The following is a 24,187-nucleotide window of genomic DNA, read 5'->3' as shown; positions in this document are numbered from 1 at the left end:
TACCTTAAAAGTTCAGTCAGCAACTGTGATTAATTAAGAAGAATGAAACTTTTAATCAGAATACCCAGAAAAATTTCTTTTAGGAAACATGTGACCTATATTTAAAGCCAGTTTAAATTCTTTAAGATTTTAGTCCACCAAAACTTATGAAGTCTTTATAGTTATGTTACAAAGATAATGAATTATCATTGAGGGACAATTCAGTTGTACAGTTATTTTGCTTATCTAGATTTAGTCACAAAAATATGATATATAGATATTTCATATTGTTAATTTTTTTCACCTGCCTTTTTGGCATCTAGTAAGTCAATCTAAAATTATAGATTTTACAGTATTCTGCCTGTTTTACCTAAGAATAATATGCCTTACAGAAGTTATTTCTCTTTTACCCATATCTTGTAAGAAATTATGGCGATCCTTTCAAAGAGGTAGGCTTTTTAAGTAGAAAATAATGCAATATCACTGGAATGATAATGACACAGGCCACAATTCCAATTCCTTGTACATTCATTTCCCAAGGTCAGGAAAATTTTGTTTATGTAAATTAGCTTTGAACAGAAGAGTCAACCAATTATATGAAAGTGTTCTTTTTAAACAGAAGAGGAAGGAATGAAGCACTAAAATTTTTTAATACCATGCATCAATTCCCTTTAGGACAAAACTAAGTTGTTCCTCTGGGCATTATAGATTTGAACCTGTAGGGAAAGTCCAGGTTGTTCCACAGGGCATTACAGACTCTAAAATCATAAACATCAAGTCATTGTAGACAATTCTAGTTTTAACAACTGAAATTGTATTTTATGTCGCTACCTTCCACAACAGATGACACTTCTGGCATGTTTATGCAAACTTCAATTCATCCACAAATTTTGATGCTCTGAGTGCTTTGATTAGTGTGGTCTTTTCTGAGCTGATTATACTGACCTGAATTATAGTATAATTCAATGAGGACAAAATTCTAGACTCCCTTTAGGAGCCAACTACAAGAAAGTTGTCCTCCTCATGGAAACTATAGCTCACATTCCAGATCTGCAAAGAACTCCCCACTCTACAGTGAAATTTTTGGAGAAAAATTTTACTAGACAAAGGTCAGGGGAAGGAGCAAAGATACAACAAAACAAAGGATCACAGTGGGAGGTGGCCTAGATCAGTGCTTCTCCAACTTTAATCCCTGTGAACCTCCTGGTGATTTTCTGAAAATGCATATTCTGTTTCAATAGGTCAGGGCTGGGTCCTGAGGGTCTTCATTTCTACCAAGGTGATGCCTCTAGACGTTTAGCATCCTCAGGGTTTTCCATCATTGGCAGGCCTAGCTTATCAGAGAACAAGATCATTAGTGAAGTTGGGGGTGGGAGTGGGGGGGATGGGAAAAAAAGGCAGATGGAACTGACATGCAAACGAGGGAAGCAAAGAGGAGCCAGAATGGACATGGCAGGCCAGCATGGGTTGAATCACAGCATGGGAGACTAGGCTGGGGACTTTTATCTGTATCTCAAAGGAAAACTATTGAGGGATTTTGAACAGGGTGGTCACATGTTCAGATTTGCCTCTAATTATTAACAGAGTACTTGGCATACAGAATTCATTTACAAAAATAACATTATGTCAAAAGAGCATAATATGAAAATAGTAATATTGTACTTTGATATCTGAAGAGCAGAAAAATGTTTAACCTTGACTTGGGACATGACTGGCAGCTAGGGGAAAAAAGAAGCATATATTTTGGTAGATTCATTAATCGATTATAGTATTTCTTAGAATTGTGCCAGTGAAACCTGAAAAACAGGTGAAAAAATTATAGATAAAGGAGAGGTCATTGTGAGAACTCAGCAGTGTAAGAGGATAAAGTGAGCAGTATAATTGCATTGGTAACTTCAACCTAAGCCACACCTGACTTAAGCACACTGCTCTCTTCAATTTCCTGTAATTACCTTTAAACTTTTTGTTGCCTAATTATTAGTACAAAAGTCTGTATCGCTACTTCCAATAGGAATAGTCTTTTCAATTTATTTTTTTTAGTTATTTTAATAGTTGGGTCATGGTATCTTATTGTTGTCTTCAGTTTCATATCCCCAAGAACAATGGTATGGAGTGTGTTTTTGTGTTCTTATTTGACATATATACATTTAGTTTAGTGACCTGTCTGTTTAAACTTTTTGTCCTTTTTAATGGAGCTATATGTTTTCTTATTATTAGGTTTCTAGAATTTTTTTGCATCCAGTATACAAGGCTTTATCACATACATGATTTATAAATTTTTCTCTAGGGATTTTTATTTCTTTTCCTTCTACAAGATATCCTACTGGTCCATTATGCTGACTGGACCTAGGGAGCAAGAAATAACAACTGCTTTAGACTTACTGATAGACATTTGCCTACTAGAAGATGAGAAATAAATTCAAAAAATTTCAGGGTCCACTTAATTTAGTGAAATTCTTGAGATTCAGCTGTGTGGGCCATGTGGAATTATAATGTCATAAGGTATAGATACATTGTTGCATCTAGCGCATCCTGCAACCAAAAAGGAGACAGAACCCTTAGTAGGCTACTATGGATTTTAGAAGGAACATTATCCTTATTGAGTACAGTAAGACAACCACTTTATCAAGGGACCAGAAAAACTGCTTAATTTGGGCATGGCTCAGAACAGGCGAAAGATTTGCCAAAGACCTAGCCTTCTCTCCAAGCTGTGGTGCCACTTGGACCATACGATCCAGCAGAAACAGGAGCCTGAAGTGGTAGTGGAAGATAGGGATGCTCTTTGGAGCCTTTGGCAGGTCAAGATAAGTGCTAAACCTTAGGTTTGGAACAAAGCCTTCAGATCTGTTGCAGATAATAACTCTCCATGGGAGGAAGCATAACTTCATGGCAAATAGATGGGGGGAAAAATGGAAACTGTAACAGCCCATTTTCTTGGGCTCCAAAATCACTGCAGATGGTGATTGCAGCCATGAAATTAGAAGATGCTTGCTCCTTAGAAGAAAAACTATGATGAGCCTAGACAGTGACATTACATTGCCAACAAAGGTCTGTATAGTAAATTTCAGTTCAGTTCCATCACTCAGTTGTGTCTGACACTTTGTGATCCCTTGGACTGCAGAAGACAGGCTTCCCTGTCCATCACCAACTCCCAGAGCTTGCTCAAACTCATGTCCATCAAGTCAGTGGTGCCATCCAACTGTCTCATACTCTGTCGTCCCTTTCTCCTCCTGCCTTCAATCTTTCCCAGAATCAGAGTCCTTTCCAATGAGTCAGTTCTTCACATCAGGTGGCCAAAGTATTGGAGTTTCAGCTTCATCATTGGTCCTTCCAATGAATATTCAGGAATGATTTCCTTTAGACTGACTGGTTGGATCTCCTTGAAGTACAAGGGACTCTCAAGAGTCTTCTCCAAACTACAATTCAAAGGCATCAATTCTTTGGTGCTCAACTTTCTTTATGGTCCAACTCTCACATCCATATATGACTACTGGAAAAATCATAGCTATGATTAGGCAGACCTTTGTTGGCAAAGTATTCTCTGTTTTTTAATATGCTGTCTAGGTTTGTCATAGCTTTTCTTCCAAGGAGCAAGTGTCTTTTAGTTTCATGGCTGCAGTCACCATCTACAGTGATTTTGAAGCCCCCCCAAAATATAAAGTTTCTCACTGTTTCCATTGTTTCCCCATCTATTTGCCATGAAGTGATGGGACTGGATGCCATGATCTTAGCTTTGTGAACGTTGAATTTTAAGCCAATATTTTCACTCTGCTCATTCACTTTCATCAAGAGCCTCTTTAGTTCTTCTTCACTTTCTGCCATAACAGTGGTGTCATCTGCATATCTGAGGTTATTGATATTTCTCCTAGCAATCTTGATTCCAGCTTGTGTTTCATCCAGCCCAGCATTTCTCATGATGTACTCTGTGTATAAGTTAAATAAGCATGGTGACAATATATAGCCTTGATGTACTCTTTCCAAATTTGGAACCAGTCCATTGTTTCATGTCTAGTTCTAACTGTTGCTTCTTGACCTGCATATAGATTTCTCAGGAGGCCGGTAAGATGATGTGGTATCCCCATCACTTTAAGAATTTTCCACAGTTTATTGTGATCCACACAAAGGTTTTGGCATAGTCAATAATGCAGAAGTGGATGTTTTTCTGGAACTCTCCTGCTTTTTCAAGGATCCAACGGATGTTGGCAATTTGATCTCTGGTTCCTCTGCCTTTTCTAAATCCAGCTTGAACAAATGGAAGTCATTGTTCATATGCTATTGAAACCTTGCTTGGAGAATGTGAGTGTTCCTTTGCTAAGGTGAGAGATGAGTGCAACTGTGCAGTAGTTTGAGCATTCTTTGGCATTGCCTTTTTTGGGATTGGAATGAAAACTGATCTTTTCCAGTCCTGTGGCCTCTGCTGAGTTTTCCAAATTTGCTGGCATATTGAGTACAGCTATTTAACAGCATCATCTTTTAGGATTTGAAATAGCTAAACTGGAATTCCATCACCTTCACTATTTTCATTTGTGGTGATGCTTCCTAAGGCCCACTTGACTTCGCATTTCAGGATGTCTAGCTCTAGGTGAGTGATCACACCATCATGGTTATCTGGGTCATGAAGATCTTTTCTGTATAGTTCTTCTGTATATTCTTGCCACCTCTTCTTCATATCTTCTGCTTCTTAGGTCCATACTGTTTTTGTCCTTTATTGTGCCCATCTTTGCATGAAATGTTCCTTTGATATCTCTAATTTTCATGAAGAGAACTCTAGTCTTTCCCATTCTATTTTTTTTTCCTATTTCTTTGAATTGATCACTGAAAAAGGCTTTCTTATCTCTCCTTGATGTTCTTTGGAACTCTGCAACCAAATGGGTATATCTTTCCTTTTCTCTTTGCCTTTTGCTTCTCTTCTTTTCTCAGCTATTTGCAAGGCCTCCTCAGACAATCATTTTGCCTTTTTGTATTTTGTTTTCTTGAGGATGGTCTTGATCACTGCCTCCTGTACAATGTCACAAACCTCTGTTCATAGTTCTTCAGGCACTCTATCAGATCTAATCCTTTGGATCTATTTGTAACTTCTACTGTATAATCATAAGATTGATTTAGGTCATACCTGAATGGTCTAGTGGTTTTACCTACTTTCTTCAATTTAAATCTGAATTTTGCAATAAGGAGTTCATGATCTGAGCCACAGGCAGATGCCAGTCTTGTTTTCACTGACTGTATAGAGCTTCTCCATCTTTGGCTGCAAAGAATATAATCAATATGATTTTGGTATTAACCATCTGGTGATGTCATGTGTAGAGTTATCTCTTGTGTTGCTGGAAGAAGGTGTTTGCTGTGACCAATGCATTCTCTTGGCAAAACTCTGTTAACCTTTCCCCTGTTTCATTTTGTACTCAAAGGCCAAATTTGCCTGTAACTCCAGATATCTCTTGACTTCCTACTTTTGCAATCCAGTCCCCTATGATGAAAAGGACAGCTTTTTTGTGTGTTAGTTCTAGAAGATCTTGTAGGTCTTCATAGAACTGTTGTATAGTCAAAGCTATGGTTTTTCCAGTAGTCATGTACAGATTTGAGAGTTGGACCATAAAGAAGGCTGAGCGCCAAAGAATTGATTAAATGCTTTCAAAATTTAATGCTGGAGAAGGCTCTTAAGATTATCTTGGCCAGCAAGTTGATCAAACCAGTTAACCCTAAAAGAAATCAACCTTGAATATTCATTGGAAGGACTGATGCTGAAGTTGACGCTCCAATACTTTGGGCACCTGATGTGAAGTGCTGACACATTAAAAAAGACCCTGATGCTGGGAAAGATTGAGGGCATGAGAAAAGTAGGGTGACAGGGTGAGATGGTTGGATGGCATCATTAACTCAATGGACATGAGTTTGAACAAACTCCTGGAGACAGTGAAGGACAGGCAAACCTGGCATGCTGCAGTCCATGGGGTTGCAGAGTTGGATGTAATGGAGCCACTGAATAGCAGCATGTGAAGAACAGCTATTAGCCTGCCCTGTGCCTTATTAGGGGCTTCCCTGGTGGCTCAGACTGAATGCTTATCAACGGGTCATCAGTTTTACATGGCATCTGAGCTGCCTTTCCTGAATTGGGTGTTGTATGATCGCCAGGCCATTAAATGGCGAGTACACTGTCACACCATTATTAAATGTACAAGTTCTAGCCTGAGCAAGCCTTGAAGGTACCAGTAATGTCTATGAAGAAGCAACCCAAATGCCCATGTTTCCCATGCCTGCTGCACTGGATTCTCTATCCCAGCCTGCACTTGTGGCCTAATAGCAGGGGTAGGGGTTGCGTATAATTAACAGAGAAATAGAAGACCTGGATCTGGTTTACCAATGGTTCTGCATCATATGCAGACACCATCCTAAAGTGGACTATTCTAACACTACTCCCGCTCTGTGACTTCCCTGGCAGACAGTGTGATGGAATATCTTCCCAATGGACAGAACTTGGATACCTGATAGCTTATTTGCCTGTAAAGATAAATGGCCAGGTATGTGATTATATAGTGATTCTTGGGCTTTAACCAATAGTTTGGCCAGATGGTAAGGGACTTTGAAGCAATAATATTGGAAAATTGATGGCAAGGATAGCTGAGGAAGAAGTATGTGGATATTTCCCTCTAAATAGGAAAAATCATAAAGATATTTGTGTCCAATGTGAATGCTCACTGAAGGATGACTTCAGCAGTGGAGGACTTTCATAATGAAGTAGACAGGATGACCCAGTCATGGATACCAGTCAACATTTTTCTTCAGCCACCCTGGTCATCACCAAATGGACTCAAAGGGGACCATGGTGGCAGGAATAAAGTTTACCTGTGGGATCAGCAACATGGGCTTCTACTCACCATGGCCAGCCTGGCCATGGCCACATCTTAGTGCCCAGTCTGCCAGCAGAGACCAACAATGAGTCCTTGATAGTGTACTGTTTATTGAGGTGATCAGCTAGCTTCCTGGTGACAGATTGATTACACTGGACAATTTTCCATTGTGGAAAGATCAGTGTTTTGTCCTTACTAGAATAAATACTAACTCTAGATACTGATTTTCCTTCCCTGCAGACTGTGTTTCTGCCAAAACAACTATCTGTGGACTTACAAGATTACTTATCTACTGCTCAGCTTACTTCAACAGCAAATGAAAAGTGGTGATGGCCCCATTACTATTGAGTTCACTTGTTTTACCCAGTTCCCCTTCATTCTGAAGCTGTTAGATTGAGAGAATGTCAGAACGGCCTTTTATAACTCAGTTACAGTACTTCCTGGATGGACAGTACCATAGGTGATCAAGGTTCTTCAGAGGGCTGTGTGCTTTTAAAATCAATACTGTTTCTCAGATAGCCAGGATTCATAGGTAAAAAATCAAGAAGTAGAAATAGAAATGGCACCACTCAGTATTACACCTAGAGATCCATTAGACAAGTTAACTTCATTTTCCAAGATATTATGCTCAGAGGTTGAGAGTCCTTATAGCCAGAGGGAAGAATACTTCCACCAGCACACACAGCAGTGATTCCATTGAGTAGGATCTTAAGAGTGCTACTGGGCCACTTTGGGCTCCTCATTCCTCTGAATCATCAGGCAAGGAAGGCTAAGTCACCAGAAGTGACTGATTCTGACTACCAAGGGAAATTGGACTACTGCTCCATAACGGAATAAAGAAAATTGTGTCTTGAAAAAGAAAATCCCTCAGAGCATCTCTTAGAAGTACTAGTCTCTGAAACTTAATTCAATGGCAAACTTCAACAAATGAAGCAACATGAATGAATCTAGAGATTGTCATCCTGAATAAAGTAAATTAGACAGAGAAAGATAATTATGATATCACTTAGATGTAGAATCTTGAAAAAGCCTACAAATTAATTTATCTATAAAACAGAAATAGAGTTACAGATTTAGAAAACAAACTTATAGTTACTAGGGGGTAAAAGGAAAGGGATAAATTGGAAGATTGGGAATGTCACATGCACACTAACATATATGAAACAGATAACTAATAAGGACCTACTATATAGCACAGAGAACTCTATTTAATACTCTGTAATGACCTACATTGGAAAAGAATCTTAAAAAGAGTGGATATGTGTATAACTAAGTCACTAAGTGTTTGCTGCACTGCAGACACTAATATAACATTGTAAATCAGCTATTGTCATTGTTGTGTTGCTAAGTCATGTCCCACTCTTTTGCAACCCCATGGACTGTAGCCCACCAGGTTCCTCTGTCCATGGGATTTCCCAGGTAAGAATACTGGAGTAGGTTGCCATTTCCTTTTCTGAGGGATCTTCCCAACCCAGGGATTGAGCCCTCATTTTCTGCATTGACAGGTGACTTCTTTACAGCTGAGCCACCAGGGAAGCCCCCAATAATTTTTTTTTTAATTGGGTAGAACTCGAATTTTCTAGACTCTTTGAGAATGATGATTTGGGTCACCCCACCAGATAAAGAATAGTGACTAACTATAGTACTTTATGAAAGTAAAGGGAAAATGGATTTGGAAGTGGAAGAAGGTAGTTATAAATACCATGAGATTAGCTACAAAATGCCTTGAGTATTTCTTCCTTACTTTGATAAGAGTACATTATGGTGTATGTGTTCGTGCTTGCGTACAACAAATGTCTTACTTTTACCTACACTATTATTCCCTTATCATAAGATGTATTGAGTAAATATCTTATGATTAATCATTGTCAATTTAACATCATTGTATTTCAGTTACCAGATATTAAAGAGCAAATATTTTCCCTCTTAGTGCCTTTTAAAATAATTTATTTACTTATTTTATTTACTTATTTGTGGCTACACTGGGTCTTCGTTGCTGCAGGTCTTCTGTGCAGGCTTTCTCTAGTTGCGGCCAACAGGGACTACTCTTCCTTGAGGTGCATGAGCTTTTTATCGTGGCGACTTCTCTTTTTGCGCAGCTCAGGCACCAGAGTGCACTGGCTTCAGTAGTTGTGGGTCACAGGCTTAATTATCCCATGGCATGTGGAATCTTCCTGCACAGGGATTGAACCCATGTCCCTTGCATTGGGCAGGCAGATTCTTAACCACTGGACTGCCAGGGAAGCCCCTTTTTGATGCATTTTTGATTGTACACAACACAATTGCATCATTATTGGTAAAATTATACCCTTACTGTTATCCTTATTTTAAATTTAATTATAATTTTTAAAAAGTGTTTATGGGTGCCAAGTTGACAGTGGGTACACTTGAAGATCTACAAGACTTCCTAGAACTAATACCGAAAAAAATGTATGTCCTATTCATAGGGGATTGGAATGTAAAAGTAGGAAGTAAAGAAATACCTGGAGTAGCAGATAGATTTGGCCTTGGGGCACAAAATGAAGCACTGCAAAGGCTAACAGAATTCTGCCAAGAGAACCCATTGATCATAATAAACACCCTTTTTCAACAACACAAGAGATGACTTTAAATATAGACATCATCAAATGGTCAATACTGAAATGAAATTGATTACATTCTTTGTAGCCAAAGATGGAGACACTGTATTCAGTCAGAAAAAACAAGACCTGGAGCTGACTGTGGGTCAGATCATCAGCTCTTTGTAGAAAACTTCAGGCTTAAACTATAGAAAGTGGGGGAAACCACTAGGCTAGTCAGCTATGACTTAAATCAAATCCCTTCTGAATACACAGTGGAGGTGACGAATAGATTCAAGAGATTAGGTCTAGTAAACAGGGTGCCTGAAGAACTATGGACAGGGGTTCATAATATTGTACAGGAGTCAGTGAGCAAAGCCATCCCAAAGAAAAATGCCAGAAGCCAAAGTAGTTGTCTGAGGAAGCTTTACAAATAGCTGAGGAAAGAAGAGAAGCCAAAAGCAAGGGATAAAGGGAAAGCTACTCTCAACTAAATGCAGAGAATAGCAAGGAGAGACAAGAAGGCCTTCTTCAATGAACAATGCAAAGAAATAGAGGAAAACAACAGAATGGGAAAGACTAGAGATCTCGTCAAGAATATTGGAAATATCAAAGAAACATTTCATCTAAAAATGGGCACAATTAAGGACAGAAATGATAAAGACCTAACAGATGCAGAAGGGATCAAGAAGAGATGGCAAAAATACACAGAAAAGATCTTAATGACCCAGATAACCACAATGGTGTGGTCAGTCACCCAGAGCCAGACATTCTGGAGTGTGAAGTCAAGTGGGCCTTAGGAATCACTGCTGCCAATAAAGCTAGTGGAGGTGACAGAATTCCAGCTATTTAAAATCCTAAAAGATGATACTATTAAGGTGATGCACTCAATATGTCTGCAAATTTAAAACCCAGAAGCAGCCACAGGACTAGAAAAGTCAGTCCTCATCCCAATTCCCAAGAAGGGCAATACTAAAGAATGTTCAGACTACTGGACAATTATACTCATCTCCCATGCTAGTAAGGTTATGCTCAAAATCCTTCAAGCTAGGCTTCAGCATTTCATGAACTGAGAACTTCCACATGTCCAAGCTGGGTTTAGAAAAGGCCAAGGAACCAGAGATCAAATTGCCAACATGCGCTGGATCATAGTAAAGGAAGGGAATTCCAGAAAAACACACATGTGGGATCTTCCCAGACCAGAGATTGAGCCAGTATCCTCTGCATTGCAAGGTGCAGTCTTAACCACTGGACAGGCTGGGTAGCCCTATTTGAACACTCTATAGGATAATATTGTGAAACTTCTCAACAGCATCAGATATTGATGAGAAAAAAATGTTTATAAATGTACATAAAGAGAAAGAAACTGTGGAGACTTTTAAATCTCTAGGTTAAGAAAATCAATGCAACTTCATAATGAAGAGTATTTATGTTATATTATTAGCATCTCCAATGTGTAGTTTAATCCAATATAAGTAGTGTTCCAGACAACTGGATGAACTTGGCATTGTGATAAGCAATGTGATAGTTCATTGCATCTAAATACCATTAAATAATATATATGTAATTTAATTTCATAGTTTCTTGAGCTTTGTTCAAGTTCATACTTGACATCTTTTCCAACATGGTACTGAAATGACATGAAATGATATACAAAAATAAAAAAAAATGTTTAATAGAAGTGAGAATGGGAAAACATCAGTGAGGAGATTTGGTGAATTTCTGGAAAGCATAAAATAGTTAAGAACTTTTTTGAAAGACACATCAGAGCAGTAGAATCTCTAGATTAGACATGTTCAACAGAAGGCTACATAGGAAGCCTGAGTTTCTGAGAGACCCCTGGTGCCTTCTTCATACCCACCCAACCTAAAGAAGGACTCGACAGGTAAACCATGCTCACATACTCATAGCTTGTTGTCAACCTTTTCATTCAAACAAAAGGCCAATTAGGGAAACAAACTTTTATGATTATAAAACACATATATCATTTGCTTATTTTAGCAGTGTAGTCTTTGGGTCATAACTATATGTGTATGAAAAAGCAAAACTTTAAATTACAGGAAAAAATCAGAACAATGGGAATATTATACAGCAACAAAAATGAATGCATTATAGATATATGGAAATACATAGATTCCCTAGTGAAAAATAATGAAAGCATCATGACTGTTATCCTTTCACTTGCTTTCTGGGGTTTGGTGACGTCCCTCAAGAAGCAAAAGGAAAGCAGATCATAATCTTGTGAGCTGCACCTCCAAAAATATGTAATAATATTATTTGTTGTAAATATTTATATGGTTTGTATCTTTAACCCAAATGTCTAACTAAAGAGCTTCTCCCTGATATTTTGTCATACTCTATCACTAGAGCCGATCCTCTTTCTAAGAAGAACAAGATTAATTCATTTTAGGTGTGTGATGCTTGTGATCATCTTGAAAGAAAAACATGAAGGTGCTTGACATAGAGTAGCCATCCCAGGCCTAGTAATCTCTGTGGGCTTAGTGAAAGACTGAAAAGTAAGTGACGCATTCATGCTTCATTTGAAATATTTGTGCTGTCAGAATCATTTCAAGTTTACATATATTGCATAAATATTTATTTAGGACCTCATGTATGTAAGCAACTGTGCTAAGCACAACATAGGAATGAATGAGGGAATAGTGAGATTTCCAAACTGTAGCCTAAAAATAGCTTAGAGGCCCCAAATAAGAATTACACAATGTTATCCATGGCCTAAGAGCATAAATAAAGTATTCAATGTTTCAAAATGAGGCAGCATTATTTTTCTCTTTGAGGTGTTCTGGAAATGTGTTGTAGAAGATATAACATTTAAGATAGACCTTGAAGGAAGGACTGTTATAATTTCAAATGAAGATAGACGTACTTGGGGAGAATGTTCCAGTGGAGAGACCTGTATGAAAACAAACGTGTACCTGAGAGGAAGATTTGTCCAGAAGAGTTTCAGTCATTCATTTTGGTTATAGCATTGGGTCCATTAGGAGAATAGTGGAAGAAGAGAATTTGGAGTTAAATCAAGATTTTTTGGGGGAAAGACCCCAAATAATGGCAACATGAACAAATGCAGAGTAAGACAGATAGTTAGGGATAGATATGTTTATAAATCACACAATATGTAAATACACATAAACAAATATACGTATGCATATAGAGATTTCTAGATAGGTATACTATATATACATAATCTGATAGCAATACAATTCACTAAAAATTATTGAAGAGAAATATAAATCAGAGTTCTTTTCATAACAAATAATCTGACAACAATGTTTGGAACATAACCAAATAGTAGAAGTATCAAGAATGTTGAAAATGACAGAGGTGAGTAGTTTTAGAGTGAGGCCATCAATGGTGTTAGTAGGAATGTGTATGGAATCAGTGATGAGACTGGAAGGTCAGGGATAGACCTGAAGATGAATCACTTATTATTCTTAGAGTATGGATTGTGACAAAAGCTAACATTTAAGGATTGTGGTGGCATAAATCATGCAAACTTTTGCTCATTTTCATGTCTTTCCCAGCTACTCATTGAACTCTGATAGATCATTTTAATGTTATTTGTACTTTGGTAATATGCACTTGAAGCCTCTTGTTAACAACACATTCTAATAATCTATACATATTACTTCTTTTTTCTGATTAGTTTGGTATTTCTCAAAATTGTATGAAAGTTGAGACCATTTCCTTCCTATTCTGCTACTTCTGTTTTTTCTTTCTATGCCCATACCAATTAAATCTTCAGTCTCGTTGTTTAGCTTTCTCAATCAGTAAAGCTTTTCAGATTACCTTACAACATACCCCAAAACTGGACAGAACCATTCAAGAGGAAAGATAGTGAGAGACATCCTCGCTCTTCATGTTAGATAGAGACACACGTTGAACTAAGAGTATCCTCTTGCAATTTGACCTGATTTTTTCTGCTTTAACTCCTTTCTCATTTTTCATTTTTATTGGCTACTCATTTCTGTTGCCTTTTTTGTGTGATTAGAGAGTTGCACGGCTTCCCAGGTGGCTCAGTGGTAAAGAACCTGCCTGCCAATGCATAAGATGCAGGCTCAATCCTTGGGTTGGAAGACCCCATGCAGGAGGAAATGGCAACCCAGCCCGTATTCTTGCCTGGGAAATCCCATGGACAGAGGAGCCTGGTAGGCTACAATCCATAGGGTTGCAAAGAGTGAGACACAATTGAACAACTGGGCACAATTGGAGCACAGAGAGTTGAAACTCTACAAAAAAGTGAAATTTACTATGTCCCACATAGAGTGAAATAGAAGATTGTTCGATGGCTAGCAGAATTCCCGAAATTTGCCCTGTTTATTCAAACACAGGCCTGTCACCACTGGAGAGATAAACATGATATGATTCTTCAGGCTGTGCAGGTTTCTTAATATTAAAGACATCATATTTCAATCTTTTTCAGAGTGAATATACTATCATAGTGCTTAATGCATTTATGAAGACATATTGAGAAGATATGTGCAGAAGATTTTAATTTGTTTTCATCTTTAATTTTTTTGGTATAACATGAACACTTGATTAGAATTTTATCTACTTTTTTGAGTAACGTACATAGAGTTTAAGATGCTTATTAGTACTCTCAGCTTAATTCTTTAAAACACTAGGGTAATAATGATAACTGCAAAAAACTTTGAACCCTGGTCAACAGTAGCACCATCTAATCTGCACAATTTATGACTTTCAGTAAAAAGTGAACTGATATGAGTATGAAATCTAAGCATTCTTCTTCAATACTTCTGCCAGTGAATCTATGACTTTATTTCTCAAGCTATAGATAATTGGATTTAAGAAAGGAATTATGGCTGAGTAATACTCCATTGTGTATATTTGAATCAGTTCTAATGAGGTGGATGAAACTGGAGCCTATTATACAGAGTGAAGTAAGCCAGAAAGAAAAACACCAATACAGTATACTAATGCATATATATGGAATTTAGAAAGATGGTAACAATAACCCTGTGTACGAGACAGCAAAAGAGACACTGATGTATAGATCAGTCTTATGGACTATGTGGGAGAGGGAGAGGGTGGGAAGATTTGGGAGAATGGCATTGAAACATGTAAATATCATGTATGAAATGAGTTGCCAGTCCAGGTTCGATGCACGATACTGGATGCTTGGGGCTGGTGCACTGGGATGACCCAGAGGGATGGAATGGGGAGGGAGGAGGGAGGAGGGTTCAGGATGGGGAACACATGTATACCTGTGGCGGATTCATTTTGATATTTGGCAAATCTAATACAGTTATGTAAAGTTTAAAAATAAAATAAAGTTAAAAAAAAACAAACAAACAAACAAACAAACAAAAAAAAAAAAAAAAAAAAAAAGAAATTGTATACAGTCCAAATACAAGTCCCCTTTAGCTCCTGCTCAGATAGATTTTTTTTTTACCCATTTTCTCCAAATTGCTCTAAGAGATGAATGGGACTTGTGGGTTTAGAAGACAAACAGATGAACACAATTGCAAGAGTAGATGTTTCTCTATTTGGATCACAAGGAGGAAAACACACATTAACTTTCATCACAGCTCTTGATTAGGTAGCTTTTTCAGTTAGGTTTTCTATCTCTGGTGATTTACCTATTGGTGAAGAATAAGTAGAACAATATTATGGGGCTAGAGTGAGATGGGAGGGGAAGAAAAAAAAAAAAAGAAAAAAAAAAAAAATAAAAATAAAAAATAAAAAAAAGAAAGGAATTATGATCATGTAAAACAGAGAGTACATCATATTTTGATCATCTGCTTGTACAGACCTAGGGCATATATACATGACAAGAAGAGGCCCATAGTATAAAGAAACAGATAGGAGGTGGGCCCCACAGGTGGAGAAGGCCTTAATTATGCCTTGTACCAACTTCTTTTTTTAAGACTGTAAAAATAATAAATGTATAAGAGATGAGAACAGTAAGAATGCTGAACACCTGTATTGACCAAGAGAAAATAAATACCATCAGAAAATTAATGGAAGGGTCAGTACAGGAAACCTTAAATAGTGGTACAAATTCACAGTAAAAGTGATGTATTATATTAAAATTACAGAAGGTCAATCTTAATAAAAGTTATATTATGAAGTATGGCATGGAAAAGGCCACCTAAAAATGATGAAACTAATAGCTGAATGCATAGTCTATTGGTCATAATAACTGGATAAAGTAATGGTTTGCAAATGGCCACATATTAATCATATACTGCTGTTGCCAGCAAAAAGCATTCAGTGGTTATTCTGGTTCCAAAGGAAAACAAATTGTATCTTACATTCAGTGAGAGACATCATTTTGCTCTTTGCAAAGAAACTGACCAGCAACTGGGGAGTCACTGTGGATGATATCCAGGCATCCACCAAGGCCAAATTCTCAAGGAATAAGTACATGGGGATATGACGGTGAGGATCATTGCAAATGAGAGCAATCAGGCCAAGGCTTCCCACGATGGTGAGGAGATATATCACCAAGAATAGAAAGAACAGGGGAATTTGCCCTTCTGGCTGATATGTGAGTCCTGTGAGAGTGAATTCTGTCAGCAATGTTGCATTTTCCTTTCCATGTCCTCACTGGGTATTACCTGAAATGAAATGGAGTAAACCAGAAATAAAGACACAAAAAATTTTCAACTTGAGTAAATGGGAATGAGAGTTGAAATAAACCATGCATATCCGAATGCCCTCTTAATTTTATTACCTCTATAATAAATGAGATCTCTTTGGATGAAATATGCCTACATGTATGCTAAGTCACTTTAATTGTGTCTGACTCTTTGTGACCCTATGGACTGTAGCCCACCAGGCTCCTCTGTCCATGGGATTCTCCATGCAAGAATACTGGAGTGGGTTGCCTTCTACAGCTCCAGGGGTTGTTCCCGACCTTGGGATTGAACCTGCTCTTATATCTCCTGCATTGGCAAGTGGGTTCTTTACTACTAGCCAACTAGCCCTGGGCAAAATGACTTTGAGAGGAGAGGGAAGAGAATGCAAAAGAATTCACAATGTAGAGTTACCACTTTGGTGACATATTTGATGTGAAGGGGGTGGTCAGTGAAGAACAGAGAAGTCATTTAGTTGACTGGATAGATTTTCATTAAAAATTGATTGAACTCATAGCCAGTCTGTTCCATTGTTCTATATGTCTGTGTTTTTTTTTGCCCAAAACATTCTGTTTTGATTACTGTAACTTTGTCATATTGTCTGAAATATAGAAGGGCTATATATATATATATATATATATATCAAGCTTTGTTATTATTTTTCCCCAAGTCAAATTTGGCAATCTTGGGTCTCATTGTTCCATAGGTTATTTGTTCTATCTGTGAAAACTATCCTGGATATTTTGATAGGGATTGCATTAAATGCACTGATTGCTTTGTGTACTATGGCCACTTTAGCTTAATTAATTATTCCAATCCAAGAGCATGAGATATCTTTCCAATTCTTTAAGTCATTTTCAGTTTTATTTATCAGTGTTTTAAAGTTCTGTATATAGGTCTTCACTTGCTTGGTTAAGTTTATTCCCAGTTATTTTTTGATGCAGTTTTAAATGGAATAATTGTTTTCTATTTTCTTTTCCTGGCATTTCATTGTTAGTGTAAAGAAATACAACCGATTTCTGTATATTAATCTTGTATCCTGATACCTTGCTGAATTAATTTACTAGTTCTAATAGGTTTTGGATGGAGTCTTGGTACTTCTCTATATAGAGTGTTATCTCATTGGCAAATAGTGACAGTTCACCTTTCCCTTTACAATTTGAGTACCTTTCATTTCTTTTTTCTTGTCTGGTTTCTGTGACTAGGACTTCCAATATGATATTGTATAGAAATGGTGAGAGTGAGCATCTTTGTTTCTTTCCTAAATTTCAGCTCTTCACCATTGAGTATTATATTGGCTGTGGGTTTGTTGTAAATGGCTTTTTGTATATTAAGTTTACTGGGAGAAATATCAATAACCTCAGATATGCAGATGACACCACCCTTATGGCAGAAAGTGAAGGAGAACTAAAGAGCCTCTCGATGAAAGTGAAAGAGGAGAGTTAAAAAGTTGGCTTAAAGCTCAACATTCAGAAAACTAAGATCATGGCATCTGGTCCCATCACTTCATGGCAGATAGATGGCAAAACAGTGGAAACAGTAGCTGACTTTATTTTTCTGGGCTCCAAAATCACTGTTGATGGTGACTGCAGCCATGAAATTAAAAGATGCTTGCTCCTTAGAAGGAAAGTTATGACCAACCTAGACAGCATATTAAAAAGCAGAGACATTACTTTGCCAACAAAGGTCCGTCTAGTGAAGGCTATGGTTTTTCCAGTAGTCATGTATGGATGTGAGAGTTGGACTATAAAGAAAGCTGAGCACCAAAGAATTGATGCTTTTGAACTGTGGTGTTGGAGAAGACTCTTGAGAGTCCCTAGGACTGCAAGGAGATCCAACCAGTCCATCCTAAAGGAGATCAGTCCTGGGTGTTCATTGGAAGGACTGTTGTTGAAGCTGAAACTCCAATACTTTGGCCACCTGATGAGGAGAGCTGACTCATTTGAAAGACCCTGATGCTGGGAAAGATTGAGGGCCAGAGGAGAAGGGGATGACAGAGGATGAGATGGTTGGATGGCATCGCTGACACGATGGACATGGGTTTGGGTGGGCTCCAGGAGTTGGTGATGGACAGGGAGGCCTGGTGTGTTGAGGTTCATGGGGTCGCAAGGAGTTGGACACAACTGAGCGACTGAACTGAACTGAACTGATATTGAGATATGTTCCCTCTATATCTACTTTGGTGATAGTTAATTCAAGAATGGATGTTGAATTTTATCAAGTGTTTTTTTCTAAATCTACTGAGATGATCATGTGGGTTTTTTTCTTTCCTTTTGTTGATATGATGTTTATTGATTTGCATATGTTGAATCATCCTTGACCCTGGAATGAATCCTGCTTCATTATGGTATATGATACTTTTGGGTAGTGTTGAATTTGATTTGCATCTATATCCTTCAAACTTATTGCACTGCAATATTATTTTTTTAATAATGTCTTTGGTTTTGGTATCAAGGTAATGGTGGTAAACATTAACAGAATAAATTTGGGAATGTTTTCTCTTATTTCTTTTGAAATAAGTTCTTTGTATGTTTGGTAAAACTTCCTAGTGAAGCTGTTCATTCTTGGATTTTTTTTGCAAGAAGTTTTTGACTATTTTTCTCCTGTTCTGCCATTTCTCTCTTATTCTCTATGTCTATCCAATTTAAATTATCAGTCTAGTCTTTTAGCATTCTGAAATAGTGACGTTTCTCAGGTTGCTGTATAACATACAGACACACCTAGAAAGGACATATAGAAGAATCATTTACAGTTAAGAGGCAACTCACCTCTTTCCCTTTCTCTAAAAAACATATTAAAGTAAGAGGATCTCTTAATAGTGTAGCTCTGTCTTCATTGTCTTAGCTCCCATACCATTTTTCCCTCATTGCTTTCTCATTTCTCTTTATTTCTCTGTCTGGTATGGAGTTTATCCCCACAAGAAGTGAAATTTACCATACCTCAGATAATGTGGAATAATAGGCCTTTTGATTGCTAGCAAAATTCCTGGGAATTACTTCTGTTCACTCCAAACACAAACCCGCCTCCATACGGAGTTAAATTTGATATGAGTTTCCAGGCTACATGGCTGTAGAAATAGCAAAGATATCATAATCAAGTCCTGTTCACAGGGTCTGCACTATTTTACAACTGAATGTATTTATAGAGCCACACTGAATAACATATAAGCCTGTAAAATTTTTTCATTCTTGTTTTCTGCTCTAATTTTTTAGGTATGACATAAATAATTAAAATATGAAGTTGTTTAAAGAAACTTATTAGATACTAACATCTTGTATGCTTAGTCAATGCTATGGTTTTTCCAGTGGTCATGTATGGATGTGAGAGTTGGACTGTGAAGAAAGCTGAGTCCTGAAGAACTGATGCTTTTGAACTGTGGTGTTGGAGAAGACTCTTGAGAGTCCCTTGGACTGCAAGGACATCCAACCAGTCCATCCTAAAGGAGATCAGTCCTGGGAATCATTGGAAGGACTGATGTTGAAGCTGAAACTCCAATTCTTTGGCCACCTGATGCAAAGAGCTGACTCATTGGAAAAGACCCTGATGCTGGGAAAGATTGAGGGCAGAAGAAGGGGATGATAGAGGATGAGATAGTTGGATGGTATAACTGACTCAATGGACATGGTTTGGGTGGACTCTGGGAGATGGTGATGGACAGGGAGGCCTGGCGTGTTGTGGTTCATGGGGTCACAAAGAGTCAGACACTACTGAGCGACTGAACTGAACTGAAATGAACTGATGCTTAGTTGCTCAGTCGTGTCTGACTTCTTGCAACCTCATGGACTGTAGCCCACCAGGCTCCTCTGTACATGGGATATTCCAGTCAAGAATACTGGAGTGGGTGGCTATTTACTCCTCCAGGGGATCTTCCTGACCCAAGGATCGAACCCACATCTCCTGTGTCTCCTGTATTGGCAGGCAGATTCTTTACCACTGAGCCGCCTGGGAATAAGTCAATAAAAGAATAGTACAACTGTAAATACGAAAACTTTTAAATAATAATCAACACATAGACACATCTAATTGTATAGTTTTATAGTGTTTTAATGAAAAGAGAATACTTATTAATATGATAGCTAAACATTTCTCTTTAACATTTTTGTCAGTGAGTCTATGACTTTCTTATTTCTCAGGCTGTAAATTATTGGATTTAAGAAAGGAATTATGACAGTGTAAAACAGAGAGTCCATCATATTCTGATCATTTTCTTGTGCAGATCCAGGGAGCACATACATGAAGAGAAGAGGCCCATAGTATAAAGAGACAGACAGGAGGTGGGCTCCACAGGTGGAGACGGCCTTCCTTATTCCTTGTAGAGACTTCTTTTTTAAGATTGTAAAGAAAACAAGTGTATAAGAGACAAGAACAATGGAAATGGTGAATGTCTGTATTGATCCAGCAAAAATGAATACTATAAGAAAATTAATGGAAGGATCAGTACAGGAAATCTTAAACAATGGTATAATGTCACAATAAAAGTGATTTACTATGATGGAATTGCAGAAGGTTAATCTGAGTAAAAAAGCATTATGAATTATGGCATGGAAGAGGCCACCTAAAAATGACAAAACTAACAGCCAGATACATAGTCTATTCGTCATGATCACTGGATAAAGTAATGGTTTGCATATGGCCACATAGCGATCAAATGCCATTGTTGCCAGCAGAAAACATTCTGTGGTTACGCAAATTGCAAAGGAAAAAAACTGTATCTTACATTCAGAAAGAGAGATCATTTTGCTCATGGCAAAGAAGTTGAGCAGCATCTTGGGGGTCACTGTGGAGGATAACCAAGTATCCACAAAGGCCAGATTCCCAAGGAATAAGTACATGGGGATGTGAAGGTGAGGGTCATTGCAGATGAGCGTGATTAGACCAAGGTTTCCCACAATGGTGATGAGGTATATCATCAAGAACAGAAGGAACAGGGGGATCTGCCACTCTGATTGATGTGTAAGTCCTGTGAGAATGAACTCTGTCAGCTCTGTTACATTTTTTGTTTCCATATCCTTGATAGATGACCTCTGAAATACAATGCAATAAATGGAAAAATAACATTTCACAAGAATTCTTAAAAGAAAATTCATTAAGAGTAACAGAACCATGCGCTAGAATGAATGCCCTTTATTTACTATTACTAAAAACATAAATGGCACCCCACTCCAGTACTCTTGCCTGGAAAATCCCATGGATGAGGAGCCTGGTAGGCTGCAGTCCATGGGGTAGCTAGGAGTCGGACACGACTGAGCGACTTCACTTTCACTTTTCCCTTTCATGCATTGGAGAAGGAAATGGCAACCCACTCCAGTGTTCTTGCCTGGAGAATCCCGGGGACGGGGGAACCTGGTGGGCTGCTGTCTCTGGGGTCGCACAGAGTCGGACACGACTGAAGCGACTTAGCAGCAGCAAAAACATAAAAAGTATTTGTAGCAGTTGCTATTTTGGAAAAATGCAATAATTTTATTTTAAAATGTAAACAGTCATGAATAGATGTAGAAGAGAAGAAAGACATTCTGAACATGAGCAAATTTATGGGAAAACTATCCTGCATTTTCAAGGTGAATATAGTGTCAAAAGTAAGTAGTCGGAAGGGCCTGGATTATAAAAGTAATCAGTGCTATGTGAAAGATCTTGAACTTTATTTTTTAAGGATAGGCATTCACTGAAAACTTTGAAACAGGGATTGGCATCATCAGTTATTTTTGAAATTAAATATTTGGTTGTAGAAAATAGACTGCAGGGTGAATGACCAGTTGTGAGAAATACTAATCAGGAATCTATGACTCTTGTCCATGATTCCCAAACCAGATTACACATCAGAATTTTCTGGGGGAGTTTTGGTACAAAAATAAATTCTGAGGTATTATCATAGAAACTGATTCAGCAGGTCATGAATACAGGTAATATGCATTTTATAAATGTCCTTCAGTGATTAAAATGCCCTTGAAATTCTTAAGTCATTGTGTGCTATGATATTGGGAGTTTTGAGGAAGACAAAGAGATCAACATTAATTATATTTAAGTCATTAGGACTTGATAGCATAATAGATATGAAGGATAGCTAGTAAAAGAGATTGTCACTTGGTAGCTGGGAATAATAATCAAAATTTGAGATTAAGAACTGAGATGTAGTGGCCCATTTTTGCAAGGAGCCATCTCTGAACATACAGATCATATAGACTTAGTGGTATCATTCAATAAGGACTTAATAGAAATAATGACTTAGAAGTCATTGAAGTTACTGAAATATAGCATATATGACTAACCCAGTGGATGGTATTCATAATGTTAAAACAAGGAAGCATGAAAATAAAGGTGAGGAAGTTATATTAAAGAGATTGAAATGTATATACATCATTTACTAGATCTGTTTGACTTTTGTATTACAAATGTCTTGGTGGCAGACAAAAGTTGTTTACTCTAGAAGCCAAAAGTTCTAGAAACTGACTTTTCCTGGAGAGGGAAATAGATCTATGGTTAACCAGTAAAATTCATCTACACTAGATTTGAAATATGTAGAGTGGGGAGAGATGTCAAATATGAACGGAAGAGATTTGTGGTTCAAAGTCAACCAAGGGAGCAATAACAGGAACCCAGAAAATGCATCCTGCACCCACAACAGTGGCATTTTCATTGTGAGTTGTAGCACTCAAGTTCAGCAGCAATGACAGCAGCCCTTATTGAGCTAGCACTGAGATATGATTTCAGCTGTTGACTGCTTAACTTCTTACTTTATGACCCTGCCTATTTCTCCAGTGGATTTCTCCAACTTCCCTAGCATTATTTGTTAGAGCCAGTTTCCTTTCAGTTTAGTCATTTTGTCTTGAAACCAGGAGCTGTGGCTCACACAAAAGGAAAAAAAGGAAAGAGTCACAAATGGCTACAGAGCAGAGTGATGAGAGAAACAGGAGAAGATTGGAAAACTGAGACTGAAAAGTTAAAGAGAGGAAAATATGCAAGAACAAAGGAAAGTACAGTGCCTAAAGCAAAATGAATGTTCTAGTAGGATAAGGAGTGAACAGAGATTACTGAGTGTGAAAATGAAACTAATGTTACCATGTGTAAAATAGATAGCCAATGGGAATTTGCTGTATGACTCAGGGAACTCAAACTGGGGCTCTGTGACAATCTAGAGGGGTGTGATGGGGAGGGAGGTGGGATGGAGGTTCAAGAGGGAGGGGACATATGTATACCTATGGCTGATTCATGTTGATGTTTGGCAGAAACCAACACGATTCTGTAAAGCAATTATCCTTCAACTAAAAAGTAAATTTAAAAAAAGAGAGACTTCTATTGGCTTTAGTGAGAGAAGTTTCCATTTTGTGATAGACTAGGGGTTGTAGGATAATGAGAATTGAATGAAAGCAAGCGACACAGCATTGAGGAAAATGAAATAAAGATGTGAACAGATGTGGATTTTCTTTCTTGAGGAACAATGTCATGAAAGTTGTCAAAAGAAAGAGAGGTGGGAATTGAGAGGAAAGAGGATAAAGAAGTAGAAAGGCAAATTTGAGTGAAAAGGAAATAAGAAGCAGGAAGGACTTCCCTGGTGTTCCAGTGGTTACGAATCCACCTCCCAAAGCAGGGGACACGGGTTCAAGACCATGCTCCGCAACGAGAGGCCACTGCAATGACAAGCCCATGCACCACAAATAGAGAGTAGCCCCTGCGCTCCACAACCAAACAAAGCCTGTGCATAACGGTGAAGATTGAGTGTAGCCGAAAATAAGTGAATAAATAAAATAAAAAAACAATAAGTAGGAAAAGAGGACAGGACATGGATAACTAAATAAATGTATATATAATACATATTTCTTACACTAAAAACATTATGACCTAAATCCCTAAATACACTTTTAATTTGATTAATGTTTTAGTTCACCACAACATATCCTGTGGAGTCATTATAGTCAATCTAATCAGACATATCATTAAAGAGTATAAAATAGTCTTAGAGCTATTTTGCACATCCAGATTTTACTTTTAACAACAAAACATACAGATTATTTACTTCTTATTATTGTTTTCCCTTTTCAAATGCCTGTTTTGACATTTTGTAAATGAAATCAAAATTATTATGTTTAACAGTATTTTAATTTTCCTTGAAAAATAATGAATATTATAGAAATCATTCTCTTACCAGTATCTGTTAAGAAATTGTCAAGATCCTCTCAGCATTTGGTTTTCCGAG

General features: G+C 37.7%; 1 protein-coding gene and 1 pseudogene across 1 annotated transcript; both read right to left on the bottom strand.

Annotated features, from left to right (window-relative positions):
- Positions 1–14,131: 14,131 nt before the first annotated feature.
- On the bottom strand, positions 14,132–16,467 carry LOC129644445 (olfactory receptor 5H8-like; annotated as a pseudogene).
- Positions 16,468–20,072: 3,605 nt separating this feature from the next.
- LOC129644798 (olfactory receptor 5H8-like) lies at positions 20,073–21,023 on the bottom strand. The gene has a single exon (XM_055570250.1). It carries the CDS (start codon positions 21,000–21,002, stop codon positions 20,073–20,075), a length of 930 nt encoding a protein of 309 aa, XP_055426225.1. The 5' UTR covers positions 21,003–21,023.
- Positions 21,024–24,187: the final 3,164 nt, after the last annotated feature.

The sequence above is a fragment of the Bubalus kerabau genome, chromosome 2 (genome assembly GCF_029407905.1).
Source record: "Bubalus kerabau isolate K-KA32 ecotype Philippines breed swamp buffalo chromosome 2, PCC_UOA_SB_1v2, whole genome shotgun sequence".
Lineage (NCBI taxonomy): Eukaryota > Metazoa > Chordata > Mammalia > Artiodactyla > Bovidae > Bubalus > Bubalus kerabau.
The sequence above is the reverse complement of the archived record's forward strand: the minus strand, read 5'-3'. Positions and strand labels throughout refer to the sequence as shown.